The following is a 10,617-nucleotide window of genomic DNA, read 5'->3' as shown; positions in this document are numbered from 1 at the left end:
AGGCGCGTGACCCGGAAGTCCGCTGAGGCCGCGGCGCCGCGCACGCGCGGCCCCGGCGCGGCGGAAGTGCTGCGCCGGCGCTCTTCCGGGCGGGTCGCGCCCCCCGCGCCTGCGTCGCGGCGTCGGGCGGAAGCTGGTGCGGCTCGCGAGCGGCGGTTGCCGAGCGGACCCGGACGCGCGCGGACCCCGAGCCCTCGGGCCGGCGCCCGCCGCGGGCCGCCGCCATGTCGCTGCTGCAGTCCGCGCTCGACTTCCTGGCGGGCCCGGGCTCCCTGGGGGGCGCGGCCGGCCGCGACCAGACGGACTTCGTGGGGCAGACGGTGGAGATGGGCGAGCTGCGGCTGCGGGTGCGCCGGGTCCTGGCCGAAGGTGAGGGCGGCCGCGGCCGGTCGGGCGGCGACTGCGGGGGAGGAGGCCGGCCGCTGGTCGGGCTCTTCCGTGTCGGAGGCTCGGGGTCGGGCCGGGCCGGGCCGTGGCAGTCTCGCCGGCGGGTGTGGGCCGACCCCCGGCCCGGGCGGAGGCTGGCCCGGCGGGCGGGACCCCCGCGGCTGGAGGCTGGAGTCTGCAGGCGGGCGGTGCGGCGGGGGCAGGCGAAGCCGTGGCCCCTCTCGCTCCGAGGGCCACGGTGGGTCGGCGGACGCAGGGCCGGCCCCCTGGCTGCCAGGAGCTCGGGCGTGGGTGGCTGTAGTCCTGGCCGCCTCAGGTGCGGGTACACACTGTGCGGTGTCCGCCAGCCGCGCTGCCTCTTCGCCCCTGAGCGTTCCTCTCCCCGACCTCCGTCTGAGACCCCAGGCGAGTTTCCACAGGACGAGCCAACAGGTGTGACCGCTGCGGACCTTGCTTGGCAGGCCGGGCAGGGCCGTCTTTGGTACTTCCGCGTGCCCTCTCTGGCTTCCTGAATGTCCTCTTTACTTCACGCAGAGTTTCTCGCCCCTGTTGGCGCAGCCCTGCTCCCTCGGCCAGATTTTGCTCCTTTGTCTGGCCAGGAAGATTCCCTTAGCCGTGGCACTTAGCAGCTGAACGCGTGGCTTTGGGGCCGGTGCTGAAGCCGGAGGTACCCCCCTGATTTCGCAGCCTTGCTGCCACCTGTGCTCAGTTTGAGCTGGGGAGTGCTGACTGTTCTGGGGCCCTCCTTCCTAAAGTCCTCAGGTGGCACTAAGGCCAGAGCACCACCACACAGTATTTCTCCACTGTCAGAAACAGATTTTGGGTGTGACTGGGTGAGAAAACCTCAGGCTCTTCTTTTCGAAGCAGAGGCCAGTGTATCTAGTAATGAGAAGTGTCCCCCCCCCCCCCCCCATCAGTTCATTTATTCTGAAAACACCAGGCAAGTGTTTTGATTCTTTAAGAAATTCGCAGTGCACAGTACATGGTTTCTACCTTGTGGAAGTTCGGGTGAGACACACGCTCTGATGACCAGAGGTCAACAAAGTGTCTACCCTGGTGGGTAGACAGTGGGCTCAGCTGCAGGGCTGGCGGAGCAGGGGGCCTGGGGGAGGGTTGGGGAGGTGGCTCAGGGAGAGAGGAAGTCCTGCTGGTGGCTTGACCCCCAGGATGAAGAACTGGGAGAGCGAGTGCCCTGGCTGTGCAGCACGTGTTCCTTCGTTCTCCCAGCAGGTCAGGAGCCGTGGATTTCCTGCCCTTAAGCTGGAGTGGTAGCCTAGGGCTTGTGAGGCTCATGAAGCTGTTTCTGAACTGGGCCAGTAGGAGACCGGTCTGAAGTCCTTCACATACAATAGCAGCCTGAGGGCATGGGCTTCTTCCATAAACACGGAGAGGGCACCTCAAGACTCCTGGGCACCTGTGTGGACAGTGGCAGAATGTTTCAGGTTCTAGAAAGGTAGAATGTAGCCTGTAGGTCCTGGGATACAGCGCTGAGAGTTGGGAAACAATCGCGCCATCAAATGTACTCATGTTTAACACTCCTGTAATTAAGTAAGTATTCTCACTGTGGGGTAATTAGGTCTTTAAATAGCCTCATATCAGTTCATGTCAGGGTTGCCCCAGCTGAGTTTCTCATCAGGTTTTGCTCTCAAATGATTTTCCAGGCAAGAGTACTGGAGTGGGTTGCCTTTTCCTTCTCCATTATGTCTTCTCGACCCAGGGATCGAACCCAGGTCTCCTGTGTTGCGGGCAGACGCTTTACCCTCTGAGCCAAGCTGATGTATAATTAGGTCTTCAAATAGCCTCATATCAGTTCATGTCAGGGTTGCCCCAGCTGAGTTTCTCATCAGGTTTTGCTCTCGAATGATTTAGGGAGAACATGGGTTTTCGTAGCTTTTGCAGTTGATGGCCTGAAATGGGTTGCTGGGTAGAACTGTGGAGCTAGATAGCTTTTCAGAGTTTGTTCTAAATTTTCACTTTTTAAGAACAAATGGGCTTCTCTGGTGGCTCAGACCGTAAAGAATCTGCTCACAGTGCAGGAGACCCAGGTTCGATCCCTGGGTCAGGAAGATCCCCTGGAGGAGGGAATGGCAGTCCACTCCAGTGTTCTTGCCTGGAGAATTCTGTGGACAGAGGAGCCTGGTGAGCTATAGTCCACGGGGTCACAGAGGGTCGGACGCGACTGAGCGACTGACACGCACACAGGCACACTACTGCGCGTCCGCGGCGTCACGGGCGCCGCTGAGCGATGAGGGGCATCCACGGGGCCTGTCCTGACTGCAGGAGGGCACGGGGGTGGTGTGTGCTGTGGACTGAGCTGGGTGTGATGGAGAGGACTGGCCCTCTGCAGGGCCCTGCCGCGTGGTGCCTGGGGGGCGTGGCGGGCCCTGTGGACCCCCCCTTTCCTCTTGGGAAGCGTGACTGAGCCCTGAGCCCCATAGCTCACCAGTCTTGTAGCTCTTGTCTTCTCGCTTGAACGCTGGGGTCTTGTCATCCCTCTGTCTTTGTCCTTGACACTGGACCTGGAGGCCTGAGTGCGGGGACCCTTCTCTGCCAGGGAGGGTTCCAAGTGGATGTTTCTTCCCTAGACCTTGCAGAGCACACAGCCAGGTCTCCACCGCAGGGCTGTGGGCCCAGGCGGCCACTTGTGGCCCTCAGGATGCAGTGGCCCCCGTCTCATGTCCCTCTCAGCTGGCCCTACCCCTGTCATGTTGGTGGCTTTAAGGTCAGCCTTTAATTGTGGCGATAGTGCCCAGCATAAAACAGTAGTGACCCCCACGGCAGCACTTGTGGGGTCCTGGCTGCGTGGGGTGGTCACAGTGGCGGTGCTGAGCTCAGGGTTGTTGGGAACTTGCCAGGCCACCAGGGGTGACGGTAGAGTCGGGCGGGAGCCCACGAGAGGCTTTGGTCCGAGGGAAGGCGTGGGTCCGTCTCAGGTGTGTCCTGCAGGAAGTGGTGTCCAGAGGAACTCCTGGTAAAAGCAGCTGCTGGCGCGGGGTCGCTGGGGGCGGCCGGGAGCCCAGTGCAGAGGCCGCTGCGCTGCGAGGCCTGCGGTCCTTCCCCAGCACACGTCTGCAGACGCCTGGGGGCCAGGGAGGTCACCCTGGGCGGGACTCCGCGGGGAGGCCCGCTCCTCCTCCTGCTCTCTGGGCCTGCTCCCCTCCAGGGCCCCCTGTCTGCGTGAGCGTGCCTATCCCTGCATCCCTGCAGGGGGGTGATGAGCGTGTGTGTAGTGGGGCTCTTGGAATTCTGCTCCATGGAAGTGTCTGCTTCTCAGCAGCAGTGCTGAGAAAGCGTGTCAAGGTCACCTGATCTGCTTCCCGTGCTGCGGCGCCACCCGGCCTGGGGCTTGCTGTCCCACCAGCGGGCCCCACCTCCCCTGGCCCCTGTCTGTGACCCTGCGCTGTGGGAGGGACGGTCACCTGCTGCCTCGGAGGCCCCCCCAGATTCCACCCGCCCCCCCCTCCTCATTTTAGCTGGTGTAGGGAAAGAGCAACTTAAACTTAACCAGGATGGTGGGGTCAGCCTCTCGCCCCATGTTTTGTAAATACGTGGTTATACAGCAGCCGGGATCACGTAAGGAGGTGCACACACGCGTCATGATACGCGTGTCACGATGCGCCCGTTTGGCCACGGGCTCCTTTTGGATTATAAGCATATATAAGCCCCACCCAGCCCTTTCGTCTGCACTGAGGCCAGCCCAGAGAGAATAAACGTGTCTCTTGTTCCTGCCGCTCCTGGACTTTTCTTCCAGCTTCCCTGCTCACACCTTGCCCGTCCTGGGTTCAGGAAACACTGAGATACAGCAAGACAGTTGGCGTAGGCGGCAGGGTGCCCAGTAGCAGGGGAGCCTGAGGCTCCAGTGAATGGAGGAAGCCGGTGGCCCCCGCAGAGCAGGCGGTGCGGGTGGCTTCGGCCTCTCGGTGTGGGCCGTGGCGGCCTCGAGAGTCTGGAGCTCGGTTCCCTCTCCCGCTGTGGACCTTGGTGTGTTTCCTGCCTGGGACTGGCGTAAATGGAGCTCGCGAGGACAGTCCACTGTGTGCTCGCGTGCACGTGGTTTCCGTTCTTTTGTGTAAAATGCCCGGGAGTGGGTTGTGGGCTTCTAGTCGGACGGAGGGTTGACTTTACATGAAACAGCCACACGCTCTCCACTGGGGCTCTGCCACCTCCTGCCCCGCGGCCTCCCCAGTGTGTGATTGTCCTGATTATACCCGTTCTCCGGGGCGTGCAGTGGCTGAATCTGCATCCTCTCCATGGCACTATGTTGAACATTTTTTCACCCAATAATTAGCCACTTGTGTATCTTTTTGTGTGTGAAATGTTTCTTAAAATCTTTTTTCCATTTTTTGGGGGCGGGCAGGAGTTGTGGGAGTATTTTTTTTTTTTTTAACTGTGGTATAATGAGAATTTCATGACTACTCATGGATAAACCTGGGAGTATGTATTCTAGATCCAAGTCCGGTTTTTATATAACACACATACACAGAGACACACACGTGTGTGGGGAAGAGAAGGTAAGCTGTTTCCTGATTCCAGAACATCAGTTCAGTTGCTCAGTCGTCTCCGACTGTTTGCGACCCCATGGACTGCAGCACGCCAGGCCTCCCTGTCCATCACCGACTCCTGCAGTTTACTCAGACTCATGTCCATTGAGTCGGTGATGCCATCCAACCATCTCATCCTCTGTTGTCCCCTTCTCCTCCTGTCTTCCATCTTTCCCAGCATCAGGGTCTTTTCCAGTGAGGCAGTTCTTCACATCAGATGGCCAAAGTGTTGGAGCTTCAGCTCAGCATCAGTCCTTTCAGTGAGTATTCAGGGCTGATCTCCTTCAGGATTGACTGGTTGGAACTCTTTGTAGTCCAGGGGACTCTGAAGAGTCTTCTCCAACACCACAGTTCAAAAGCATCAATTCTTCGGCGCTCAGCTTTCTTTATAGTCCAATTCTCACATCCATACATGACTACTGGAAAAACCATAGCTTTGACTAGATGGACCTTGGTCAGCAAAGTAATGTCTCTGCTTTTTAATATGCTGTCTAGGTTGGTCATAGCTTTTTTCTCAAGGAGGAAGCGTCTTTTAATTTCATGGCTGCAGTCGTCATCTGCAGTGATTTTGGAGCCCCCCAAAATAAAGTCTTTTACTGTTTCCACTGTTTCCCCATTTATTTGCCATGAAGTGATGGGACTGGATGCCCTGATCTTAGTTTTCTGAATGTTGAGCTTTAAGCCAGCTTTTTCACTCTCCTCTTTCACCTCCATCAAGAGGCTCTTTAGTTCCGCTTCACTTTCTGCCATGAGGGTGGTGTCACCTGCATATCTGAGGTTATTGATGTTTCTCCCGGCAGTCTTGACTCCAGCTTGTGCTTCGTCCGGAACATACCCAGTCACAGCCGTCTCAGCGGTGCCCAGCACGGTATCCCTTTATGTGTCTTATGTGCTAGTGTTTCTATTTTTTAAAAACTTTTCCTTTTGAGGTCATTGTAGACTTACGTGGAGTTGAAAGAAAAGATGCAGACAGGTCTAGGCACACTGCCTGGTGGCAGTGTCTAGAAAAACTGTGGTTACAGCTAGGATTTGAAGTGTCCATCCCCATGGGGATCCCTGTGGACCCTTGGAGAGCGTCGGCCTGCCCCCTCTGTCCTTTGTCCTCTGGAGAGTTCTGTGTAAACGGGGTCACGTGCGGCCTCTCAGAACTGGCTTCTTTCACCCCGTAGGATTCTCGGGGGACCGTCCACGTTGCTATGTCCTAACTTATTTTGTCTCTGCAGAGCAGTCCATGGTGTGGATACACCATAGTTCGCTCAACTTTTCTCCCACTAAAGGGCATCTGCGTTGTTTCCAGGTTTTTTGATTATTTGAAATAAAGCTGCTGTAAGCATCCACGTGCAGGTCACTGTGTGGCTGTGTTCATCTTTCTGGAATAGGTGCGCAGGGGCTGGTCACGTGGCAGTTGGCGCCTCGTTTTTAGAGAGCTGCCTGCCTGTCTGTAGAGCTGTGCGCTGTCTGCAGAGCTCCACGCTGTCTGCACTCGCCCGTTGGAGCAGGGGCGCCTGCTTGTGCTCGGCTGCCGCAGGCTGCAGCCTGAGGTCAGGGAGCGGGCAGGCGCCTGGGAGCTCTCTCCCCTTGGCTGTTCTCACTCCCCTTACTCTCAGGACCCCAGTCCTGTTGCATCGGGACCCCACCTTCTGACCTCATTGAACGCCAGTCACCTCCCTGCACACCCTGTCTCCAGATACAGCCACGTTGGGGTTAGGGCTTCAACTCGTGACTTCTGGGGGGACGCAGTTGAGTCTGCTGCGAAAAGGGCTCCGTTTCTCTGCGTCCCTGCCAGCGTTTCGTGTTGTGTTTGGTGGTCATTCTGGCAGGTGCGTAGTGACGTCTCATTGAGGCTTTAGTCTGCGTTTCCCTAAACGCGCTCACAGGTGAAATGTCTCTGTGTCCTCTGCCTCTTTTCCAGTCATCTTTCATTGTTGAATTTTGAGAGCTTCTTGAGTCCTCTCTCCAGTGTGGTTGCCAAGTGTTTCCTCTCAGGCTGCTTGTCTCTGGCGTCTGAACAGGGTCTGTTGTGGATCAGAGGCTCTAACTTTGATGAAGTCTGTTCTGTCGCTTTTCCCTCCTGAATCCTGCTCTCGCTGCCTGGTCTGAAAACTTTGCTGAGCTGTGCATCTCCAGGATTCTCTCCTGTGCTGTCTCGTGGTTTGAGACTTTATGCTCTGAGTTATCATGTAAGGTTTTTATTTACACGATAGTGTGATAAAAATAAGATTTTTATTTACACGAAGCTCTTTATTTTGCCTGGAGTCGTCCAGTTGAAAATACCGTCCTTCGGAAACTGCTTTTGCAATTTGGGCATATTTGTGTGGCTCCGTTTCCAGGGCTTTTCTCGTTTGTCCATTGATCTGCCGTCTTTGCCTCCACCAGTACCACACAGCCTTCAGTACTGCAGCTATACAAAATTTGAACTTTTTTTTTGGTTAGGAAAAATGTTTTAAATGCAGAAAAGTAGAAAGAGCAACAACAGAGCAGACGCCTTTGTCCCTGCTCCAGGATTAATAAACACTAGTTTGAAAATGGATTCCTCGTAACCCAGTTGATAAAGAATCTGCCTGCAATGTGGGAGACCCGGGTTCGATTCCTGGGTGGGAAAGATCCCCTGGAGAAGGAAATGGCGACCCACTCCAGTGTTCTTGCCTGGAGAATCCCATGGACAGAGGAGCCTGGCGGGCTACAGCCTGTGGGGTTCAAAGAGTCGGACACGACTTAACCACCACCAGCAACTTTAAAAAGGTCATCTTTGGTTCCAGAGCTTTTCTAGACAGTGAAGCAGCACAGATGCTGTAAAGGCTCCGCTGACTCCCTGCCCCCGCTGCGTTTCTGTCTCTCTAGAGGCAGCCAGCGCCGTGAACTAGTGCACGCCCTTCCTGCTCGTCTTTGTACTTCCGCTGCGTGTGCTGCGTTCACACCGTGCGTAATCTTGCTGTGGGGTGTTAAATATAAGTGACTGTGTTTTCATCTCTGAAGAGTTTGTCGTAGTGATCTGGTTTGCTCAGCACACTGTTCTGGTTACCCACCAGACACTGTCCTGGGTGCCTGTGATGGAGATGCCGACAACTTGGACAACATTTGTGCTTCGAGCTCACAGCCTAGTGGGAGAGACAGTGAAGAAGTATCCAGATAGAACCAGGTATCAGAGGATGCTGGGGAGGAGAAACGGCGTGGGGGGCGTGCGGGGCGAGTCAGGGGAGTGAGGCGCGGGCCAGTCGGGCCGGGCCCTGCAGGGCTGCGGCCAGGGCGTGGCCCCGGCAGTCATGGGCCTGGTGGCTGAGGAGGCGCGGTGGTGTCGGCCTGGCTGCAGCGGAGGTCGCCCTTCTGTCCTGGGCGTTTCTGGTGGAGTCCTTAGGAGTGTTTGCTGCACAGTCTTACCGTCTGCAAGTAAAAGCAGTCTTAGCTCTTCCGGTCTTTATTTTTCTAGCTTTTTTGCACTGTTAGGCTCACCGATGAAATGTATTACAGTTCTGAGAACAGGAGAAACCCTTGCTTTGTTCTGGATCTGAGAGAGGACCTTTCAGTCCTGTGTTAGCTCTTAGTTTTTCGTGGTTGCCATTTCTTAGATTGAAGAAGTTTCTGCTTCAATTCCTAGTTATATGAACATTTTTTAAAATGTTACTGTTTTGAAGGATCATGACGGCGTTTTGCATGTGGGCGGAAGCTTTCTCGGTGTCTGTCGAGGTGCCTGCCCTCCCTGTGTACGGTGTGTACACAGAGTGTGTACACAGTGTGTGTACAGGTGTACACAGAGTGTGTATCATAGTGTGTGTACACGGTGACTGTTAGCCTTGCACTCCTGGGTGGCCATAGCATACTGTCCTTGCTGCAATTACTCCTAGTGTTTTCTGATCATTTCTGGTTTCTCTGTTAATGAGTGATTTTGATCTGTAATTGTGTGCGTATTGTTTTCTCTGCCTCAAAAAAGACTCTGGGAACTGTTCTCCCCTCTTGGCACAGACTTCGTGGAAGGTTGCTGTACTTCCTTCACTTAGATGTTAGATAGAATTCGCCAGTGGAAGCCATCTGTCTTCCTGTTTCTGTTTTCTGGATTTTCATTTATTTCTTTTCATCTGTTTTTACATGGACTTACTTCATGCTCTAGCAGCTGTGTTGAAATAAAAGTGGCAGAGTGACTGCACGCATGTCACAGCACTGTATGTCCTGTGTGTGCGTAAGTGTGTGTGCATGTGCGTCTACAGCTGTCACTGTGAAGGTGGTGAGCAAAGCCAGCGCCCCCGCGGTTCCTCCCCCCGGGCCACTGCTCCTCTGCTCTCTGCTACTGTGGTTGCTCTGCTCACTCGGCCTCCCGTGCGTGAAGTTGCGTGCGTGCTCCTTTCCTGCCTGCCGCTCCTCAGCGCGGCTGCTCGCAGTCCTGCTGCTGCGTGTGAGCAGCAGCGCATCCAGCCACGTGAGGACGGCCGCTCCATCCACTCGCCGTTGACGGACACGGGTTCTTCCCGCTGGGGCTGCTATGAACATGCATGTACGAGTCTTCGTGAGGACGTGTGCCTTTATTTTTCGTGGGTAAATACTCACAATGTGATGGCCGAGCTGTAGAGTTGGTGTGTGTTTAGCTTTTGAAGAACTCTGCAAAGTGTCTTCCAAAATCATGATACCGTTCTGAATTCCTGTGGGCACTGTATAAGCATGCAGTTGCTCCACACCTCAATCAGTATTTGGTAGGTTGGTTTTACAATTTCTAGATGCTCTAATAGGTGTATCGTAGTGCCCTTGTGGTTTAAACGTGCTTATCCCTGGTGGATAATGACATTTTTTCATGTGGTTACTGGCCGTCTGTTTATCTTGGTTGAGCGTCTTTTCATATATTTTGCCCCTTAAAATGCTGTTGAACTGAACTTTGGATTTTCTGTGTATTTTCTGGATAGAGGTCCTTTGCCAGATGTGTGATTTGCGAAGTCCAGTTAGGGACTTATCTTTTCAAGCTCTCAACAGTGTTTCCAAAAACCAGTAAAAACCCATCTTTAATGAAGTCCATTTATCATATTTTTCATTTATGGATCATACTGTTTGGCTAACGTAGGGTTTGTCAAAATGGTTGACTTTTTTTTACATCCCACAACCTTCCTAAACTCAGTTATTACTGATAGTAGCTGGAAGGAGTAGGTATCAGCTTGTCTACGTAGACAGTCACGTTGTTTGTTGTCTCTTTTCAGTCTGGATGCCTTTTATCTCTTCTCTTGTCTGATCGCACTGGCCAGCGCTTCCAGCGTGGTACTGAATGGCAGTGGTGAGGACAGTCCTGATGCCTGCCTTGCCCTGGTCTTGGAGGGAAGCGTCAGGCCCCCACCCTGAGTGTGGTGTTGCGGAGGGGCTTCCAGAGACGCCCTCAGCAGGCTGAGGCACTGTCCTTCTGCTCCTGTTTGCTGAGAGTTTTAAGTTGCGTGGTGAATCTCTCCCTGTAGGAAGCCAGAAAAGACCGAGAACTCGGACTAGAAGCGGTGGGAGGCGCCGGTCAGACCCGCTGCGCTTGGTTGTGACGTGTCACCCTTCCTTGTCATCGTTGGGTTTGGTTTGCTAACGTTTTGTTTTACGTGGAGTTAACCTTCTGTCAGGAGTCGTCTCCTCCACGCGTGTGTGACACGAGGCACTTGTTTCCAGAGAACTGGCGTCGACTGTGTTGATTTTCTTGCCCTGGTCTCTGCCTGTGAACAGGGTGTGTAGAAGG

The 10,617-nt window shown here is 54.8% G+C and overlaps 1 protein-coding gene across 8 annotated transcripts in view; it reads left to right on the top strand.

Annotated features, from left to right (window-relative positions):
- The first annotated feature begins 129 nt into the window (after positions 1 to 129).
- Positions 130 to 10,617, top strand: part of GAK (cyclin G associated kinase) — a 47,997-nt gene continuing 37,509 nt past the window's right edge. For 5 of the 8 annotated variants that reach the window (XM_086404400.1, XM_086404402.1, XM_086404404.1 and 2 more), the window contains exon 1: positions 130 to 369. In XM_086404400.1, coding sequence (XP_086260526.1) covers positions 225 to 369 — 145 coding nt within the window. In that variant the 5' untranslated portion in view covers positions 130 to 224. Of the gene's footprint in view, positions 370 to 7,962; positions 8,068 to 10,617 lie in introns of those variants that run through there. The other 3 variants (XM_086404401.1, XM_086404405.1, XM_086404407.1) reach the window with 1 other exon arrangement.

The sequence above is a fragment of the Bos grunniens genome, chromosome 6 (genome assembly GCF_055505025.1).
Source record: "Bos grunniens cultivar Pamir isolate PY7600 chromosome 6, Bosgru_T2T1.0, whole genome shotgun sequence".
NCBI classification, from domain to species: domain Eukaryota; kingdom Metazoa; phylum Chordata; class Mammalia; order Artiodactyla; family Bovidae; genus Bos; species Bos grunniens.
Note: the sequence above shows the minus strand (reverse complement) of the source record. Positions and strands in the feature narration are given on the sequence as shown.